The following is a 21,869-nucleotide window of genomic DNA, read 5'->3' on the forward strand; positions in this document are numbered from 1 at the left end:
AGTCTTGAGGGCCTGCACCCCGTGGTCCGAGGCCTGGTCTGCGCTCATGCGGGAGTAGTCGAGACCCAGATGCACAGTGCCGACGATCACCCTGGAGAGGCAGTCCGCGACCACATTGGATTTGCCGGCGATGTGTTGGATGTCCGTAGTGTACTCAGAGATGAACGACAGTTGGCGTTGCTGGTGGGCGGACCACGGCTCGGCCACCTTGGACATGGCGAAAGTGAGGGGTTTATGGTCCACATATGCCGTGAACTCACGGCCTTCCAATAGGGAGCGGAAGTGGCGGATCGCCAGCCAGAGGCCGAGGAGCTCTCTATCGAACGTGCTGTATTTGCGCTCCCTGGGGACCAGCTGACGGCTGAAAAAGGCAAGCGGTTGCCAGGCGCCGCCGACCCACTGTTCGAATACGGCTCCAACAGCGTAGTCCGATGCATCGGTAGTGAGAGCGACAGGGGCCCCGTGGGTCGGGTGGGCCAGCATAGCGGCACGACTCAGTGCGGCCTTCGTAGCCTCGAAGGCTTCCATCCTCTCGGCCGTCCATTCAACGTCCCGGTTGGGGGCCTTGTCTTTCAGAGCCTCATAGAGCGGGCGCATGATGTGGGCCGCCCGGCGGATGAACCGGTGGTAGAAAGTCACCATCCCCAGAAACTCCCGGAGGCCCCGAGCCGAGCGAGGGCAGGGAAAAGCGGAGACGGCCTACACCTTTGCCGGAAGTGGGGCGGCGCCGTTCTTGTCTATGAGGTGCATCAGATGTTCATCCTCCGAGGAGCTGGCGACGAGGATGTCATCCAAATAGACGAACACAAATGGCAAGTCCCTGAGCACAGAATCCATTAAACGCTGGAAAGATTGTGCCGCGTTTTTAAGACCAAACGCATCCTCAGAAACTCGAACAGTCCAAACGGAGTGATTACAGCTGTCTTGGGAACGTCTGAGGGGTGCACGGGAACCTGGTGATACCCGCGCACCAGGTCGACCTTGGAGAACAAGATTTTGCCTGCCAGGTGGGCTGAGAAGTCCTGAATGTGTGGAACAGGGTAGCGGTCGGGCGTAGTGGCGTCGTTAAGGCGGCGGTAGTCACCACACGGTCGCCACCCACCACTCGGTTTAGGGACGATGTGTAGTGGCGAGGCCCACGGGCTATCCGAGCGGCGGACGATGCCCAGACGCTCCATGTTGGCAAACTCGGACTTAGCGACTGCTAGCTTCTCGGGATCAAGCCGTCGGGCCCTCGCGTGGATCGGGGTGCCCTTGGTCTCAATGTGGTGCTCGACCCCATGTTTAGTCGTGGCAGAGGAGAAAGTGGGCCGTGTCAAGCCAGGGAACTCACCAAGGAGGAGTTGGTACTTGGTGCCGTCCGATAGCGAACTGGAGAGACCACCATAAGTCGCCTCATTGCAGACGCAGGCGACCGTGGAAAAAGTCAGTGCATCCACCAGACGGCCCCTCGGCACAAAAAAAATCAGCGCCGAGGAGGGGGAATGAGACATCCGCAGTGACAAAGTCCCATGTGTAGCGCTGACTCCCGAAACACAAGTCCACAGTCCTCATGCCATAAGAGTGGATAGGGGAGCCATTAGCGGACAGTAGGGGTGGCCCATGAGTCCCGCCAGCGGCGTCCTCCGCAGTGGCCGTCAGGACGCTCCTCTGGGCGCCGGTGTCGCAAAGGAATTTGCGCCCGGAAAGGTTGTCCTTGACGAACAGCAGCCGGCTCTTCGCGCCCACGCTTCGCAGCGGCTGTGAGCGTGGGCTTTGGCGTTTCCCGACGCGTCGTAGTTGCAAGGGGCGCGGCACCTCTTCGCTTTTGCACCGAAACGGGCATGGAAGTAGCACAAGCCTGTGCCAGCACGGCCGTCGGTGCCGAAGGGGCCCCTGCTGGATGCCACCCCCGCGCCCGAAGGTGAGTAACTGCGCGTCGTGGCCAGCGTCTCAGGGGAGAAGCGCTGGGTTGCCAGGAAAAAACGGTCGGCCTCCTCGGCCAGGGCCCGGGGCTCAGTGGCAGTACTGTTCGCGAGCGCCGTCTGAACATGCGGTGGCATATGCCTGAGAAACAGTTCCATGAAAATGAAATTGGGCTCTTCCGTGCCCAGCAGGTTTAGCATCGTTTCCATGAGTTCGGAAGGTTTGCTGTCCCCCAGTCCATTAATAGCCAACAGACGTCGGGCACGTTCCGGCCGTGAAAGCTCAAAAACCTTGAGAAGGTGAGCCTTGATCCCAGCATACTTATCTCGGGCCGGGGGAGAGGTGATGAAGTTCACTGCTCTGGCCGCCGTTGAGCTCCCGAGTGCTGAAACAACGTGGTAGTAACGCGTGGAATCATCTGAGATCCCGCGGAGGGCGAACTGAGCCTCAGTCTGTGCGAACCACGCTGCCGCGGACGTCTCCCAAAACTCCGGCAATTTGAGGATGGCGGTTGCCATGTTCGTTTCAGTCTCGAAAACGCCGGGACTGACGTCGGGGTCACCAGTGTAGCGCCGGAGAAAAGGAGTCGGAGGAGGAGTGTCGGACACAGGAACAGAACTTGCTTTATTGTTCGACATCACCAAACTACTCGCATAACGGCGGGAACTCTGTTAACCTTTCCTCCGGAAGCGCAAAAACAAAAACAGTCCGTGCGGAACCCCGCACCCCAACTCGAGGTTCCGCGGGTGAATTATGTAAACACCACATTACAATCGTTAGCGTAGCATGTTTGTTGCTACTGCACCAAAGATGAGAAACAACTGCCCGTGAGTTTGTTTAAACTTAAACCAAGAAAAAAAATGACGACCAGAATGGCTAGTTGTGCAGATGCTTTAAAAAGAAATGTCATCACTCGTGCCGATGACGCCGCCAATCCGGAAATAGTGCCGCAGTCCGAAACAACGATAGCTCATCTAAATGGCTTCAGGTGGGTATAAAAACAACGTGAGCTCAAACTACGTAATACGAGCGTCATGGGCACATTAGAAAAAAAAAAAAAACGGAAGAGCGCACACAATTGAAATGGTCGTTTTTTTTTTTTTAATGTGCACATTACCCTTGTTTCGACGTAGTTTGAGCTCACGTTGTTTTGATACCCACATGAAGCCATTTAGGCGAGCTATCGTTGTTTCGGACTGCGGCACTATTTCCGGGTCTCAGGTGGGCGAGAGGCTTCGCTGTGGAACCAAAACTCTTGGGATTCAAAAAATGTTTCCCCACAAATGCTATGGATGGCACAGAAGATGACATGCTGTGGGAGCAAAATAGGATCAGTGTTCATGAATTCAGGAGGCATCAGAACTGGACCAAGTCACCAAAGGTAGCTACGATGGATATTTTTCAGATTGGAGATGAGCCAGATGTTGCTTTTGAAGTCTTGGCCAAGGATGTGTAATGTAGAGGATAAAGCGCACAACACACGAATGTTTTATACACAAATATTGAATCCAAAAAATGTTTCAGTCAAACAGTGTTAAATATTTATTAAAGACTGTAATATATGTGTTATCAACAGTATTAATAAAATGTTATGCCATCATTGAGCATTTATTTTAGTTAGTTGAGGGATTCTGTTCTGACAATTACAGGGACCAGGTCAACTGCGTCATATGGCCTGTGCCGAGATTATATTACGGCTACATCAGCACGTGCACAATGATTATTATTAATGATTGTTGTCAAGACAAATTTGGAAAAACAAACATAAGTACAAACCTAACAAAATATAAATATTAAAAATATAAAATATAAATACAGATAATTCCCAATATTTTGAGCATATGGACAGCAGTAAATTGGTGGTGCGCATTGTACATTGGTAGAAGGGTTTTCCTGATTTTTTAGGTCAACTTTGGGGGTGCACATTATACTTTACATTATACCTGAGAAATTACGGTAATTAGAATTTGACAGAAAATAGATACAACATCATGTTAAGTTTTTTTTTTTAATTATTTGGGGGATGAGGTCACAAGGCTCTGTGTTAGCAAGGGCCCAGGGGGGATAAGATTCACCTAGAGTTCCTAAAGGCTCTGGATGTTGTGAGTCTGTCCTGATTGCATGTCTCTGCAACATCACGTGGATTATGGGGACAGTGGCTCTTGATTGACAGACTGGGGTGTTGGTCCCCCTTCTTAAAAAAGGGAGACCAGAGGGTGTGTTCAAACTACAGGGGGAGTACACTCCTAAGCCCATATGGTAAGGTCTATTAAGGGGTGCTGGAGAGGAGTGTCCATTGGGAAGTCCAAACTAGGTCAAAAGGAGAAGCACTCCGTTTACCATTCGATTTAAATTTCTACCCTCACCTATGGCCATGAGCTATGGGTCATGACCAAAAGGATAAGATCCCGGATACAAGTGGCCAAAATGAGTTTCCTCGGCAGGGTGTCCAGGCTCTCCCTTAAGGATAGGGGTGAAAAGCTCGGTCATCCGGGGGTGGTCAGAGTAGAACCGCTGCTCCTCTACATTGAGAGGAGCAAAATGAGATGGCTGGGGCATCAAATTCAGATGGTCCTGGACGCCTCTCTGGTGAGGTGTTCTGGGCACATCCCACTGGTAGGAGACCCCATGGATGACCCCAGACACGCTCGAGAGACTGCATCTCTTGGCTGGCCTGGGAATGCCTCAATATCTCAAGCTGGATGAAGTGGGTAGGGAAAGGAAAGTCTGGGTGTCTCTGCTCAAGCAACTGCCTCCGTAACCCGAACTCAGATAAGCAGTAGAAGATTGAGAGCTGGATAGAAATACATGGGAGATTTGACATCGGCCCTTAATTGCAAAAAGTCTCAGAATATAAGTTGGGTCTTATGAGTAAGGGTCAAATAAGTGCTGTCTTGAAACCTGCAGATACAACGTAAGAGGAGAGTGATACATTTGTAATATTTTAATTTAAATTTAAGTTCTTAATGTTTAAAACATTATAGCCAGTAGAAAGCAAGAACACACAGCCTTCCAAGACTGATGAAAAATATCTATCAGTGCCAATAAATACGACTCAGCCTTGTAACTGTCTGGATTTCATTGTAACCTGTTATTGTTTATACTCACCCAGTATTTTTCTGTATTTCTCATATGCACAACAGTGACAGTGGGATTAATGATGAGTTCATGAATGATTGGCAGTACCTTACAACTGTGAGCACTTTGATTTAAAAATTGCTCGAAATATTTTTATCCATGTTTCTGTCATCACACCTACACCTTGAGTTCCTCTGCTCTTATTATAAAAACACTAGAACCACTGGCAAAGTTTAGCGTCTGGAACAGGAGAGCAGGAATACAAAGATCAGAGAAAAAGAGAGTAAGCAAACGGTGCGTTTGTCTCATCAAAAAACTGAGGAAGAACCTCATCATTGTAGAGCTAAAAGATTGGCTTTATTTTTACCCTGTTAAAACCAAAATAACATTCTTATTCTGTGCATAACCCTTCATCATACGGACTTTTTGTAAAATGTAGGTGGCCTTTGCTGCACAGACATTGAGTTGTTCTGTGGCAGTAGTACTACGTACCCAGAGAGACCTTGGGTAAGTCCGTGAAACCACAGTCAAATTCATTGTGGTAATTCAACATTCAAATATTGTTTTACTACATATTCTTGATCTAATCAATTTTGTTTTTACTTAGTTGTGAAACTTACATAGTTGTTGGTCATTTGATTCCTTTATTATATACTTCTAATAAATGCACCCTTACAGGGGGCACAAGGAACTGCAAACTGTAGGACGCATCCAAAGATTGGTTTTTAGGAGAAAGGTGCTGGTGGATGGGGGTGTGTTGGATGACTGTACTGGTGGGGGTGTAAGATTAAGAAGATAAAAGCAGAGCAGTGAACCATGCGGTGGAAGCTGAGTAAGGAGTATGTTGTGCAGATTTTCAGGAAGAGGTGGGACAGTCTCTCTGTGGACAGAAGGAGCTTCTGCTACAGAGGAAATTGATCAGAGGCAAGAAAGTACTTGGTGTATCTTCTGGCAGGAAAGAAGAGGTGACAACTTGGTCGTGGAACCTCTAAGTACAGGAAATCATACAAGGACAGGTTAGCTAAGAAGAAGTGGTACACTGAAAGGATTGAGGATAGTAGACGAGAATCCTGTACATGGAGATGGGTTGTAGGATCAAGGAAGAGGTCGCAAAGGCGAAACAAGGCATTTGATGACATACGCCAGGTTGGGAAGGGGACAAAGATCACTGGATAGAGATGGGAAGGATGTGCATCAGATTAAGGTAATTAAGGATGGAGATGGAAATATGTTGACTGTTGACACAAGTGTGTTCGATATATAGAAAAAATACTACGAGGCTTTGATGAATGAGGAAAATCAGACAGAAGGAAGAGTAGAAGAGGCAAATGTGGTTGACCAGAAAGTAGGAATGATGAGTAAGGGGGAAGTTAGAAATTCATTAAAGAAGATGAAAAATGGAAAGACACTTGGCCCTGGTGACAATTGCAAAGAGGTATGGAAGCATCTTGGGGAGGTGGCTTCATAGCTTTTCACTAGGTTGTTCAACAGAATTCTAGCAAGCGATAAGATGCCCAAGTGATGGTGGAAAATTGTGCTGATTTCCCTTTTTAAGAAACAACAGTCATGTCCATAGCTGTGGGCGCTAAAGAGAAATAAAGTTAATGAGCAACACTCAAGTTATTGGAAATAGTAGTAGAGGCTAGACTCAGGACTGATGTGGGTGTTTGCAAGCAACAGTATGATTTCATGCCTAGAAAGAGTACCACAGATGCATTATTTGCCCTGAGGATGTGAACAGAAAAGTACAGAGAGGATCAGAAGGAGCTACATCGTGTCTTTGTAGCTATAGGCAAAGCATATGACAGAGCACCCTAAGAACTGTTGTACTGCGTTTGAAAGTTAGTGTGGCATCATTCGCCAATCATCCGTTCAGAACAATTAATCTTTTTAGTAAATGAACTGAATAGAATCCGTTTATGAAATAATCTGTTCTTTTTTTGCTCGGCCACCGCCTGCCACTGTGAGGCGGGCAAGTCGCCTGGGAGTGGGTACGAAACTGGTGAAGCGTTCTGTCACTCACGTCCTAATTTTAAACAGCCAGCGCGCATTCAGGGCCGGGTCATCATCAACCATCCGGTCATGTGATTTTCAATTTGCCAGCATTACCACTTGCTTTGGTTAATGAAGAATGAGAAGCCAACGTCAGACAGCACCATGCAGATGGGGAAGAGACTTTTTATCTCATTTTAAATGATTTATCTTTTTGTTTTAAAAAAGGCATTTAGTCATGTAAAGCACATTGTGTTGCCTCGTTGTATGAAATGCGCTTTACAAATAAATTTGCTTTGCTAGTCAGCAATAAATACACATACAAATTCCCTCTGTGCCTCTCGTGTGATTATTAAAGCCTTTTTTATTTTATAATAATAATAATAAGAAGAACAATAATGCATTAAATATAACACTGAAAGACACTTTCCACTAATCAGAAAACAACAATAATGTGAATGAGGAGGAAGCCCAGGTGGGAGGCTGTTGAGAGACTCGCTGGATGTAAGCGGAAGGATGTTTGGTAGCCGACCTCACTGCATCTTCTTTTCTTTTTGGGTTGTCCCGTTAATCATCGAAGTCTGCGCTCTCGAACCTTGTCTCCAAAACATCCAACTTTGGCTGTCCCTCTAATGAGCTCATTTCTAATCCTATCCAACCTGCTCACTCCGAGCGAGAACCTCAGCATCTTCATTTCTGCCACCTCCAGTTCTGCTTCCTGTTGTTTCTTCAGTGCCACCGTCTCTAATCCATACATCATTGCCCCCCTCACCACTGTTTTATAAACGTTGCCCGTCATCCTAATGGATACTCTTCTGTCACATACAACACCAGACACGTTCCGCCAACTGTTCCATCCCACTTGGACCCAGTTCTTCACTTCCTTACCACACTCACCATTGCTCTGGATTGTTGCCCCCAAGTATTTGAAGTCGTCCACCCTCGCTATCTCATCACCCTGGAGCTTCACTCTTCCTCCTCCGCCCCTCACATTCATGCACATATCTTCTGTTTTACTTCGGCTAATCTTCATTCCTCTCCTTTCTAGTGCGTGCCTCCATCTTTCTAATTGCTCCTCCGCCTGTTCCCTGCTATCACTGTTTATCACAATATCATCTGTGAACATCATGGTCCAATGGGATTCCAGTCTAACCTCATCTGTCAGCCTATCCATTACCGCAGCAAACAGGAAGGGGCTCAGAGCTGATCCCTAATGCAATCCCACCTTCACCTTAAATTCTTCTGTTTCGCCTATGGCACACCACACAACTGTTCTGCTGCCCTCATACTTGTCCTGTACTATTCTAACATATTTCTTCGCCACACTAGACATACAGTACCACAGTTCCTCTCTTGGTACTCTGTCATAGGCTGGCTGTTTCAGAACTTGCTGAGCGAGAGAAATAGGTAGGTGATAATTTAGATGACTTTTATTTTTTATTTCCCCGCTTCCTTTACAATTCATGACGACAACAATGTATAGTCCTCTGGTGAAAGTGAACATCAGGGATGGATCATGAATAGAATGAGGAAACTGCTAAATGATTTTATGAAAAAGAACTGAGCAATTCGGTGAAAGCATCTTTTGAAAGAACTGATTCTAGTGAATCAGGACAATCAAAAAAACTGCCATGCTCATCATTAGCGGAAGTTTGGAGTGACAGAGAAGTATGTTAGAATCATACGGGACAAGATTATTTCACATAATCCTGGTATTTTATTTTGTTTATCTAATTTACGAGTTGTTCAATACTGTGAAAAGCTGGAATCCCTGGCCCAAAGGGTACAAAATTCTGGTTAAAATTAAAAGTGGAAAGAGAAGTTGTTGACAAAGCCAGGAAGTACTTGATCAGTTGGATCATGAAAGAGGGAACACCTATTCACCATTTAAAAAGGTCTTTATTATTCTATATTTCATGAGACTAAAAGTCTATATCGGGTTTCCTTCCCTTGTTAGTGTCACATTAAAAAAAAGCTCTTTCATCTTGTTTAAATCAAGTTTATACGTTGTCCTGCCTCTTGCTCTCTTTCTCTCTCTCTCTCTCACTCTCTCCTTCTCTCTCCCTCTCCCCCACCTTCTCTGTTTAAATTTCTGGTCAGTGTTTATATATCAATACAGTGTGTATATGTGTATATTAGTCTTGTTCAGAATTTTTTTTAGTGGGTGGGGGACATTTTTAGGTAACGTAATGTACACTGGAATTATGCTTTATAGTTCCAACGCTTTCCATATATTATTATTTTTTTGTCCTATCATTAAGGTAGGTCATTGAACAAATGAAAGAAGTTAGTATTGTAAAAAAAATATCTCCTGAACAGCGATACAGATCCATGTATAGATACAGTTTTGATACACGATTGAGTTACAAGATGATAGATAGATAGATAGATAGATAGATAGATAGATAGATAGATAGATAGATAGATAGATAGATAGATAGATAGATAGATAGATAGATAGATAGATAGATAGATAGATAGATCAGGTACTATTCTTTGATTTTGTTGGCAGCTGCTCATAGCTTGGGAAACCATCCTGACTGCAGTTGACATTGCCAGTGTGGCAAGGCTGTGGATTCAGTCTTCCTTGACGCTCACTCCTACTGTCATCCCTCTGATCTGGCAGAATACTGAGAGCGTTTGCAATGCGGTTCAGCATCAGATCCATTTGTGAGATCTATGAAGTGAACGCGAATCATTGTTAATAAATCCAACAATTTTATACGAAAGTCTACAGCTCCAGTGTATCCAGTAATGTGCTGCTAGATTTCTCACCTGCTCAAAGCTTTGTCATCACACAATCCCAAACCCTCATTTATCTTCCGTAGCTCCAAATCAAGATAGACAGATTCACATAGTTCACAAACTTCACCAAATGAAAAAACGACTTTGTTACATACAGTTTTTTTAGTCTCCCAACAATCTTGGCATGGCAGTAGAAGGTCCAGAAATTTGTGGGATTTCTCGTGCTGCATAATCATCATCAAATATGCAACCACATTCCACAAAGGATTGCAAAGCTTCTGTGCATTGTGGCTGGTTGGAGTCATTTTGAGCTCGCAGTAACCACGGTGAATGTGAACATTACTGTGCCTGGAAAGGCTGCACTGCACAGTGATTTGCTGGTGAACCCACTGTTATTCCACCATCATAAATTGTGTTTTCACAATTATTATATTCCTGCATGGGATAGAATTTAGTTTTGTGTTGTTTTTGTCTATAAGTAAATGGATGGTGTACAAAAGTTATAGTCATGCAGAGTTCAGCTCAGCCTTATTGAGATTTCAGGTTTGAAAAAATGGATGAGTGGATGTATGGTCGCATTAAATTCGGATGACGTTGAATTTTGACAATGTGAAAAGACACCAGAACTACATTTCACATTGTCCTTTGAGTTAATTTTGAGGAGATTATGCAGCAAGAATACATGCTGAGTGTGGGTGCATGTGTGAGATTGTGAATGGGTTTAAAAACTGCTGGTAAAGGAAAGTAAAAGAAGTCAAACTTTTGCCAAAAATGACACAAGCCTACCTTGTCCTCCATTTGCATGAGTCGGGAGCCAATAGAATCGCTTCTCTTGTCTTTAACTTGATATAAAAACAGGAAGAGCAGTGAAAGGAAATGTGTTTTGCTATTTCTGCTCCAACAGTTAATAAAATGTATTTGAAGAAACTGTTAAGCGGTGAATTACCTGTTTCTGTCTGGAATAAAGTTAGCATCCCTAATGACTGGTCAAGTCTGGAGACATTTGAAAACTAATCAGATATTCAACAATGGCTAATCTCAAATATTCCTCATGTGGCGGATTTGTGAGATTGTCCTTCATTCATCATTATAAAGGCTGCCAAAGTGACAATCACCTTCTCTGCAGCTCCTTGATCTGCACCATTAGGTTGAGGTGACCTTGGGTGTATTGTTCAATCACATCTCGGACTTCATATGGTTTACGAGCTTGCTATTAGGATAAAAACAATAGATTTTCATTGATATGAAAATATCATCTGAAACATTTTCTTCAAACTATTTAACACACAAATGCAAATGTTTTTCATGACACAAAATAACTTACTGACCTGGAATTTGCTCTTCGCCACATAATAGCGCATTTTCTGGATCACACGGATGGCTCGTCTGTGAGACTCGGATAGTCTATAAAATTAATTTCACATCAAAACTGTGTCAAGTTTTTCATGTTGAAAAAAAAGCAATAAACCAACCATATCGGATTCATCAATAAAAACATGTTACAATTGCTATTGCCATTGTCTAACGTACACAAATTTGTATATGTACAGTGCATTTAGGTAGCAAAAAGGGAAACAGGTGATTTTTCTGGTTCAAGAATCTGTAAGTTGTTATGGCCTCCACTTTTTCATTAGAAATGTGGTAATTTAAAGGTGCATAGGAATAAATTAGACACATATAGTATGACTATAACAATGAATACAATCGCAATTGGTCAACCAGGAAACCCACCATGATAGTGACGTTAAGGTGGTGCAAAACAAATAAAAAAAAACAATAAAAAAAAGGTAAAATAAAATATCAGTACTTCCGTTTTACCACCGGTATGCATAGGGCAAATCGTTTGACAATATGCCGGTTTTATTGACATCCTCACCCACACAAAAAAGAGACATTCTACCACATTTAGCTGCAGTTATTATGACGAACTACTCCTTTCCATAATGGCTCGTTATATAAACAAAATAATGGTTCACTGGAAGGAAGGGGGCTGCATGGTGGAGCAGCTGGAAAGTGTTGGCCTCACAGTTCTGAGGTCCCGAGTTCAATCCCGCACCCGCCTGTGTGGAGTTTTCATATTCTCCATGTGCCTGCGTGGGACTCTTGTTTTCTCCCACATCTCAAAATCATGCAATTAATTAATTGGACACTGTAAATTGCCCTTATGTGTGATTGTGAGTGCGGCTGTTTGTCTCGATGTGCCCTGCGATTGGCTGGCAATTAGTTCAGGGTGTACCCCGCCTCCTGCCAGTTGACAGCTGGGATTTGCTCCAGCACTCCCCGTGACCCTCGTGAGGAAATAGCGACTATGAAAATGTTTGGATGGATGGATGGATGGATGGATGGATGGAAGGAAGGGCATTGTGTATTTTATATTAGGGCCTTCTTTTGTCTTAATCTAGAAATGCAGTCAGATACCAAACTTAATATAAGATTAAGTCAGGAATGCTTTGTATACTTGTACAGTTTAAAATAACGTTGAAGACGCAATTGGGAAAAAAAAAAATCACGATTCTGTATCTATTGTAACAGACATGCATCTGGTACAATGACCCCCAATCCCAATCCCTCACCAGGAGAGACAATAATGGTGATGTGATGTCTGATTTATAACACAAGGATGCTAAATGGATTACCAGAAAGAGATCATTAAATGTAGAGACCAGAAATCCAGATTTCTCACTTGATCTCTAAATAAACCAAACCAAAATACCTGGGATCCCAGTAACCAGAAGACCCCCTGTCTCTGCAGGGCTCGAGATAAAAACCCCAAAATTTTAAAGTCCGCTAGACGCACATGCCAAGATAAAAGTTCAAAGGACAATTTTTCCTTTGTAATGCAACTCAAGTCCTCTGGGACAATCGATGGAGCCCATTGACATGAACTGGCGGTGGATTCTCTGCAAATGGCGACAATACTTGAGAACACCTTCACTAAATGTCAGTTTGAATTTTGTGGGATATTAACAATTTTGCATGAAAGGTTCCACAGCCTACCAACACACTAATGTCACTAGTGATTATATTTCTCCTAATTTGAATGTCTGATAGTTAAATTTGTTTGCAAGCCTAATATGCTCATGTTTATCTCAAACCTAACACAGAAATGGGATACAAATAAACGGACGAAGCTCTGTGGGTTTCTTGCTGACTACATGGCTAAGAACTCCAATGGAAGCGTTCCGGCCACCCTGCACTTAGAGTGTGTCCTTTTTTCCCTTCTTTTCTTCAAACTAAATGAGCTGTTTTATAAATGGGTATAAATACAGTTAATATTTCAACTGATCTGTAAGTATCAGCGGTAAATTAAAACAGATTCATAATGTTCTTCATATTGCACAAATTTTTGTGACGACATCTGTTATTGCTTGTGATTTGAAACAAGATTTGAAAGAAGATAATCAATAAATGTGAAAAATTCCCCAAATGTAGTTGTCATGATGTGAAGCCCCCCCGAAAAGGTAAAATGATTGAATTCCTGTAATTTGTTGCATGTCAGGCCACGGATATACTGGTTTGGCTCAGAGAGATGAAAATGGGGTGAATGTGGCTAAAATGAAAGAACTGAAATGAGTTTGATACCTTCGGTCTCTGACAACGGATTTGGAACTTGGAAGCACATTAATTCTTCTCAGCTCGTGAAAGCTACTTGCCCAAGATGAGTAAAGTAAACCAAGCTGGCTTGGTAAATTTGGATTAAATGTGAAATGTTTCAATTATTTATTTTTTTGTCTATTTATTTACAATGAAGTGTTTTCTTTCTGGTCAGAATGGTGGCGCAATTGGTTAGAGCATCAGCCTCACTGTTCTGAGTACTGGAGCTCGAATCTCCCCCCCCCCAGCATGTTCTCCCCATGCTTGTGTGGGTTTTCTCCAGGCACTCTGGTTTCCTTCTACATCCCAAAAACGTGCATTGATCGGAGATTCGAAACTGCCCTGAGGGATGATTGTGAATGTCACTGGTTGTTTGTCTACATGTGGCCTGAGATTAGCTGGACTGGTCTAGAGTGTATCTCGTCTCCTGCCTGAAGATACCTGGGATAGGTTCCAGCCCCACCTCAGATAATGGATGTTTTTTTCTGTATTGGGTGTTTTTGTTTTTGGGTGTAAAATTCCTCCAAATAATGTTTTACTCTAGTGCTTCAATATAATGGACAAACACCTGTAACAGACAACCCCCTGCTCCAATTGGTTCATTATATCGAGGTTCCTCTGTATACCTATTTACAGGTCGTGGAAATTTCTGGCTGGCATGAACAAAGACAAGCTGCTTCTGCTCATTGTGGATGAGAGAAACATCCGTGCTCATGAAGCTGTTCGTGCAGTCTTGAGCCCTCTTCATAATCGTTGATACGGCGACAGCGCTGACGTAACTGGGGCTATCGCGTACATAGTTTTTATTTATACTGAAGAGCAACTAACGTGTGCAGTTTTGAAAATGTGCTGTAGTTCTTCTCCAAGTTAGCGGTGTCACTACAGCTGGTATTGGCTAGGACACCATAGGATGGTATTTCCTCAGCATTTTTTGTTCATTTCCAGTAGCCGTTTTTACTTTCCTTTCCGTAACAAGGACAAAAGCAACAATAACTGTGTAACAGTGTCTGCTTGAACAAATGGACCTAAATGACTGGATGATACATTTAATTATGCTGCAAAATTGATCAAGAACACGGTAACATAGGTGGTATGTGTATCAGGGAAGAACGGTGCGTATGTCATCACAGCATGTGATTAAAACAGACCCAGCATAAATGATGATCTCTGCAGCTTTGTCTCCGCAGCAACTTTTTTTGATGTGTGGGCAACAAGGGACACAGACGTGCTGGGCGGGGCAATACGTAAGTCACATGATGCAAAGCTGTCGTTGTAGACTATAAAGTGGCCTTGACAGTCTGCTAAATTGCTGGAAAAAAATTCATGCAAACCTGCATTTGTCCGAGAATGTCAAATGTAGAACACACACTTGCATATACCCACAACAAAGAAGGACAGACCCTTTAAGAAGTCGTCGTCCAAAAATGTTGCACTGTAAATACATTATTTTGCAAAGATATTCGTACAAACACACACACACACACACACACACACACACATACACACACACACACACACACACACACAGACACTTAGAGGAACCTGACAATAAATAGCGTGCCAATAGTTTCTGTAATCGTAACTTGACTGTGTAGTGACATTGGCCTGGTTGCCACTGCAACCCGCACACCCGCACCAACAACTTGATGAATTGCCTTATCCCAAGCCACCCTGCTTAGAATGCCGCCTACTGGGGGATGCCTGGTGCCTGTCAGGTGCATGTCTGCTGGACCTTAAACTAATTAGCGGCTGCCTTTCAAATTTGGATTCCAGTCATCAAAGACCCTTGTGATTAGCAGAACTGAGGGTTGGACCCTCTCAACCACTAGTAACATTACTGGTGTGCAGATGACACCTACTGGAATTTGGGAGCTGAAGCAACATGTGGACTCATTTGAAGTTTCTTTGACTGAAGATAAATGTCCATTTTTATATTTCACAAACTCTGCAGAAACATTGCAAATGTATGCCTTGGCATCTGTACCATTGTGTCAGATGTGCAGGTCAAGCAGTAAGATTTTGAGAGCTGTTTGTCTTGATTTAAAACCAAAAAATATAAAGCATTGAACAGAACCATGAGCAGTTAATTTGCCAAGTTTGAACAGTCATTATACTGAATTTGCTTGATCTATGAGTAGGAGTACAAAGTTGTCAGAATTTTATATGAATATATGATTTTTGCACCACTTTTTCCAGCTAGATTGTAGAGCCAGGACTGAGTCGATGGGTGAGGTCTTCTCAGGTTTCCCCGTCTCTTGGGCATGCCTCCTGGGTATTTAACCCTTGACTCCTACCACATCTCACTCTTTTGTGTCCAGTTTCTCAGTAGTTCTTACTGGCTAATGTCTCCAGCTACGGGGTGGCTTCGCCCAACCTCTTTTCATTTGGCCTTTGGTGCTCTCACGTGCACTAGCAACCGCTGGACCAAGACTCTGCCATTGCCCAAGGAAAGAAGCCAGCCATGTGGCTTTGATCAGTTTTCCGAGCTGTGACCTGTTGGCGGAGCCTCAGTAAGCAACTGCCGAAACCCTACTGGTCACCCACTCAGGCTGGCCGCAAGTTCAATTAGCAGGATAGTTACGGGCACCCCATGAGACTGGCAGAGAAAGCCCATTCTTAGGGACATCGGATATAACAATTCAATAAAAGAAGAGGAGCCAGGTGAACTATATACAGTAGTTTGGAATCAGGTAACCCCAAGGGCCCCGTTTTCCTGATAATGTGCAGGGCAATGCAGTCAATGCCCCATGGAATGAATAGCACTAAGCACAGCAAACAACAACTTAATTAAATTTAATGCAAAACCAATACACGCTACAATGGAATTTATTTTTTACCATCAAAAGCAATTTTTCCATTGTTGCTGGTGGTGTTACATAGAAGGAAAGCACAATTCAGATATTTGAGATGACTTAAACAAAAAAAAAAATACATTTTAAAAAGTCAAAGTCACTGATGTGCAAATCACATCACAAAATAGGCCCATTTTCTACTGTTGGTTACTAAGAAACAGAATAAGGTAGGGAATCTTATCTAGCGCAGGAAGAGTCTAATTTGTGATTTGGTGGTCTTTGTTTTTACACAGGGCTAACCCTGGTCAAAAACATTCTGTGGGCCTTTAAAGGCCAGTCAAAATAGTCTAAATCCGCTGGTGCTCAAGAAGTCTTTTGTGAAGATGGCTCACATTGAAAGAGTTACAGTTGAAATAGAAAATTTGAATTCATGTGGCACACACATGAATTCACAGGTGTTGGTTAAATACTTTTAAGATCAGCAGGAAAAAAAAATGATGGATAGTTTCAGATTTTGGCTCCAAGTAATTCCAGCTCCGCATCATTACCCCACAATTTAGGTAGGAAATCCCATGGGTCAAAACTGTAGCCCCATTTGTTTCAATTAGTCTAGGCGCTTACATTATGGTGCAGTTGCTTAACAGTCATTTCCTCTGAATAGACTCAGTTGCTCATTGTTCAAGTGCTTCAGCTTTCTCACGAAAGTGCCACTTTCCTTAATAATCATTTCAAAGCAATGCTCATCTGATGACTATCTCATGCATCTCAATTATAGATACTAAATATACTCTATTAACACACAGAATGAAATGTGATTTAATACAAATACACATAAAAAAAACTTGGCAGTCTTTTTATTGTAATCAAGAGTTACGGCTCTTTGGGAGTGCAACTTAAAGACGAAATCCAGTGCTTGGCCTAAGGTGGGCAGGGAGCTGAGCTTCGACATCCGGGGAGGCCTTTAGCCGCACTTCAGCGGCGGCGGAAGCCTTTAGCCTAGCTTTGGCGTCCGGGGCTAACAGCCTCCGCCGCCTGGAAGCTTGGCTTGCGGCCCGCAGCCGGACCTCACTCGTCAGACTCAGCATCCTTCCCGTCCGATGAACCATCCGCGGATGCCGGCCCGGGCCTTTGTTTACGCACTTTTGTCACGCATAGGCCTCCGAGTAGTCAGACTCCACGTCCTTCCGCCCGAAGAACCATCTGAATATTCAACATTAATTACAGCCACAGGTTCAAATTTGTATGGAAGTATTCCTCCGTCTTCCCGATCAACCGATACTGCTATTTCTTCATCAGATGAGGAAAAATACGAGAAATCGGTGCTGGGCATAAATGGTGCCAATTGTGCAGCGCTGATGCAGTCTCTTCGCAGATATTCTGCATTGCGCGCAACAACAAAAAAAATCCATAGCAGATTGAAAGTATAACTTACAGCTATTCAGTTTGTGGCATTTTGATATGTGATTCAATGAGTGAGGGATGACTGATTGTTACGTCTAATGCCATAATTCACATACGTACTGTAAAAAATGAAAAGAAGCCTCTGGTTTCTTTCAGGCAGCACATGGAACTTTCTCTAGCAACAGCCGCTGCTCCGCCACACTTACTTTTTCATAGTTTACCATAGACCCGCCCCCCCATCCTCGCTCTTAAAGACGTACACTCATAATTACAAATGTTACAGTTCTTACGCAGCCCATTAATGTGTTTTATAGTGACAGCGTCCACCACCGCTGCTTTAGTTCCCATCACAACGTAGAGCAAAGACGAGCTAGACATGCTGCTTATGTTTACTTTCGATATTAGAGATTTTCTCTTTTTGAGTGGGAAAGGTCTGGTCTGAAGCCAAAGTAGAAAGTGCAGGATGAGATGGTGTGTAATTTTAAAATTCCACCTTGGTACAGCCTGATCCAAGATGAAAACACAGACAATACAGTGCACAAAAGGCTAACTGTGTATTTTAAATATACATATTTATATGCAGTATAATATATCACATAACATTAATAATAACATTGGGAGCGAGAGGGTGGCTGCTTGAAAAGTAGATCTTGGGGTGAAAAAGTCTGGGCACCCCTGGTCTAGATATATACTTAAATTTATAATGTGTGAATATATTTACATATATGCCCCTGTGTAAAAGTCAGGGGTGTGAGGGGAGGAGGTTTGTGATCGTAGTGAGTGTGGAGACTACCTTCATCACTGTAACAACTAGTTGCAATCTCAAAATATTTCTCTGAAGTGAAACTCAAAATATCCCCCTCCATTCCAAAGCCAGAGTCCTTATGGTTGAGGCCATGTCACACTTCAGAATGCTCTTTTCCACGTTCTCATGGAATCTCTGTAACATGGCAATTGCAGAGTGATTGAGGCTAAACTCACTGGGATATGGAGGTAGCTGCAGTCAGTGAACTGTGTCGCTCTGACTCCTGTTCCAGGTCATCCGGAAGATTGCAATTCCTCTTATGGCCATTGGGAGGATGACTATCCAGAAGGGCCGGACCTTCATCTAGAAATAAACACCGCGTTGTAAACTAAACTTTATTATTGATTGCTTATATAGGGATTACGTCACCAGAAGAGACCATGGTGGGCCTCTAAGGTGTGACACTGAACATTTTCAAACAGCCTGTTTGGAATGGTAATGGTTGTCACAGACAACTGCTGGATGTACCTTAGACCTCTTTATTTTTGTTCAATTTATGACAACACAAGTAATGACAAAGATTATTTGAATAAACGTGAAAATTCACCTTTAAAAAGTACATTAACAGAATTGGCAAATAAGGATTGTCAAAAAAAGAGCACAGTGGTGATTAGGATGATCATAGTTCTAGCTAATGTTTTTTGTTGTGAAGCTGAAAATAGTGCTGTCATGTCACCCTCGGCTCATCTGTAATTGTCTAATCTGTTTACTAGGAATTTAAGCGAGTAGAACATTAGCAGGTTCCTTTCATCTGGGGCTGCATGTTCTCTGCTATAATTTGGACAGCGGATGCCTTTTCAAGCAGACAAGATTGAGCTAATACCGCGATGATTATGCCTGCGGCACAAGAGAGTGGCAATTTTAGACAAAAAAAAGAGAAATCTCTTACTTTTGCTGTGAAAGATACATTTGCAAGAATAACTGTTGTGAAGCCTCTGTGTGATTTGTATTTTTTTTTTTTTTTATGTGAATATACAAACAGAGAAATATGAGTGACGGTCCATGACCACTTCCCTGACGAGGGCTTGTGTCGTGTGGGTTGCAGGTTTGATACCTTCTTTGAATCAAGCCTACAAAATTGGATATGAGAACACTGATTGATGGAGTGATTCCTGTTTGTTTTCCTGAGCATTGCCAATGTGCCCTTAAAAAAAACAAACACTGCTGAGTGAATGAATGCCATGGATCTGTACAATTGTGTGGAATGTGTGTTTAAAAAAAAAAAGGCCAAATCTTACAGCATTGTTGTGCATTGCTACCTTCAATTTAGTTTTAAGTCACCATAAAATAAAGAGTACAATAAATGGCTGCTCAAATCTCATTATAACAAATTATGGTGACAAGAATGTGTTGTAAGAGTATTTCCTAACATGGGTTGATTGTGGTTAGAGACCGATTGTTAATAACAATAAAAGAGACAAGATGTGTAAGATGTGTCCCATAACAGCAGGTCACTGCCTCCTTCCAAAGGAAGACATCACGCTAAACCATGACAGGGTTCATACTCAGTCTGACCAAAAAAATTTAAGGGCTTTTTAGGGCCATTCTTAGGGGCTGACACGAAAAATTTAGGGCTGACACAGAAAAAATTTAGGGCCGACACGAAAAATTTAGGGCCATCGTGGGAAATCAAGAGTAAAGAAAAAAGACTCACCCAATGGTACCATCTTGGTTCATCAAAGGTTCCAGTACCTCAGTACCTGTGACAGTGATCACCTGTCGCCCCTTGTGGTAGTTCTCATTGATATGACCATTGTCAACGTCTTCACATAACAGTATACAGAAAAACAGATTCTAACTACAATTGCAACTATATCCACAAATGTGTTCTACTGATGTCTGTCTCAGCACCCCTACTCTAGCTCCTTGAGCCTACCCAGTGCCTCCTCTATTTGTTGCTGCAGAGGTGCCAAAGTGCCTCTCTTGTCCATTGCTCTGCCTCTGAGTGCATTGGCCTCGGTGATAAACCTCAGATTCCTCTTTTCTTCTGCCTCCTCACACAGCCTGTCAGCCTTCTCAATAAGTGAAGATATGTCAGTCTCTATTCTGGCTTTTTTGGCTTTGAGGCAGTAGAGATAAAAAGTCGGCAGCGATGCCAAATGTAGCCAGGTACGAAGTCTTCCTTTCCCCACATTGGTAGTTTTTAGCAATGTCACTGTCAGGAACATGACTGCAAACACTTTCAAATTATTTTCACAACATTTGTAACTGTAATGGCTGCAGATCACTTTTAAAGTCCACACGATCTCTGCCTTTAACGAGTCCATCTTCGTGTATTGAACTACGTTCATAAAGCCTGACTTCTGGCTGGACAACTGTAGGTGCGCATTAGGGATCGCAACCGGTTACAAATAACCGGTTGTCACCGGTTTTCGTGTTTTTTTTTTTAAACCGAAACCGTAATCGGATTTTCGAAATCAGTTAAAATTTCCAATCATTTCTTCCGGTTCCAGTACTCCACATTGCGCTATTTTTTCAACATCATTTCCACTTTTTTCCAAGTTTCGCTGTTAGATTAAAGTTGGACTCAAAAGAACATTCAGTTAAATCAAAGAAACATCAAACATGGCATCGAGGAAACGCTCGGTATACTTTCATGCCCTTTCTGAAAGTCCGAAAGAAGAATGTCAACATTAAAACATTTTTACAAAAAAAATAAAAATTTAACTTACACGAGTGCGTTGTTGAAAGCCACATTCAACAAGCTTGTTTGTCAATATTGTATACAAACTACCCCATTACTGCGGAGTAAATTAACGATGGATGGTGTAGCGCCGGAGAAAAGGAGTCGGAGGCGGAGTGTCGGACACAGGAACAAAACTTGTTTTATTGGCAAACATCAAAACACTACTCGCATAACGGGGGGAACTCTGTGAACTCGTCACTCCGGAAGAGCAACAACAAAAACAGTCCGCACCCCAACTCAAGGTCCCGTGGGTGAATTATGTAAACACCACTATGGTACCGGTTTTAAAACCGGTTAATCGGTTTTTTGCTACAACTGTTCGGTTAAAACCGGTTATGAAAGTAACCGTTTTTTTGCGATCCCGAGTGCGCATGCACTGCTAGTACCACTGCCTGAAGTTGATGCTTCACTATCTTGATATTTTAGAAAGAGATTCATACCAACGGAAGATGAGAGAGTCTTCGCCAAATCAGTGTGTCTCCTGTTTTTCCGGTGCGACTCCAGCGCTTTGACGCCCATCTTTTCAAGCTGGTAACTCTGCTTGCACAGATGGCAGTAAAACATGCCGATCTTTTGGATCTCGACGAACCCAGCTCCCAAACTCCTTACTTTCAACCCAAGCTTCTTGAAAAATGCACTTCCCCGTGATACAAGTTGGATCGATGAAAGAACTATGATACGTCGTAACGAAGACAAAGTGAAATGCCTACTCATGGAAACAATGGAATATTGACAAGCTGTCAACACGGTGACTTCCGTTGACAATTTCCGGCTGATTTGGACTCCAGACGGATTGTTATTTTTTTTTTACATAAAAGATTAATTTATTTTTTAGGGAGAATTTTGGCGGTAGAGGTCCTCCCTTTGATAT

At 43.1% G+C, this 21,869-nt stretch overlaps 1 protein-coding gene across 1 annotated transcript in view; it reads right to left on the minus strand.

Moving 5' to 3' along the window:
• Positions 1 to 3,213: 3,213 nt before the first annotated feature.
• The window catches only part of kcnq1.1 (potassium voltage-gated channel, KQT-like subfamily, member 1.1), a 50,166-nt gene continuing 31,510 nt past the window's right edge, over positions 3,214 to 21,869 (minus strand). Inside the window, 6 exon segments of the mRNA XM_061815173.1 lie at positions 3,214 to 9,652; positions 10,507 to 10,562; positions 10,667 to 10,713; positions 10,836 to 10,930; positions 11,049 to 11,124; positions 18,489 to 18,615. Coding sequence (XP_061671157.1) covers positions 9,458 to 9,652; positions 10,507 to 10,562; positions 10,667 to 10,713; positions 10,836 to 10,930; positions 11,049 to 11,124; positions 18,489 to 18,615 — 596 coding nt within the window. The 3' untranslated portion in view covers positions 3,214 to 9,457.

This window comes from Syngnathoides biaculeatus, chromosome 3 (genome assembly GCF_019802595.1).
Source record: "Syngnathoides biaculeatus isolate LvHL_M chromosome 3, ASM1980259v1, whole genome shotgun sequence".
NCBI lineage: Eukaryota > Metazoa > Chordata > Actinopteri > Syngnathiformes > Syngnathidae > Syngnathoides > Syngnathoides biaculeatus.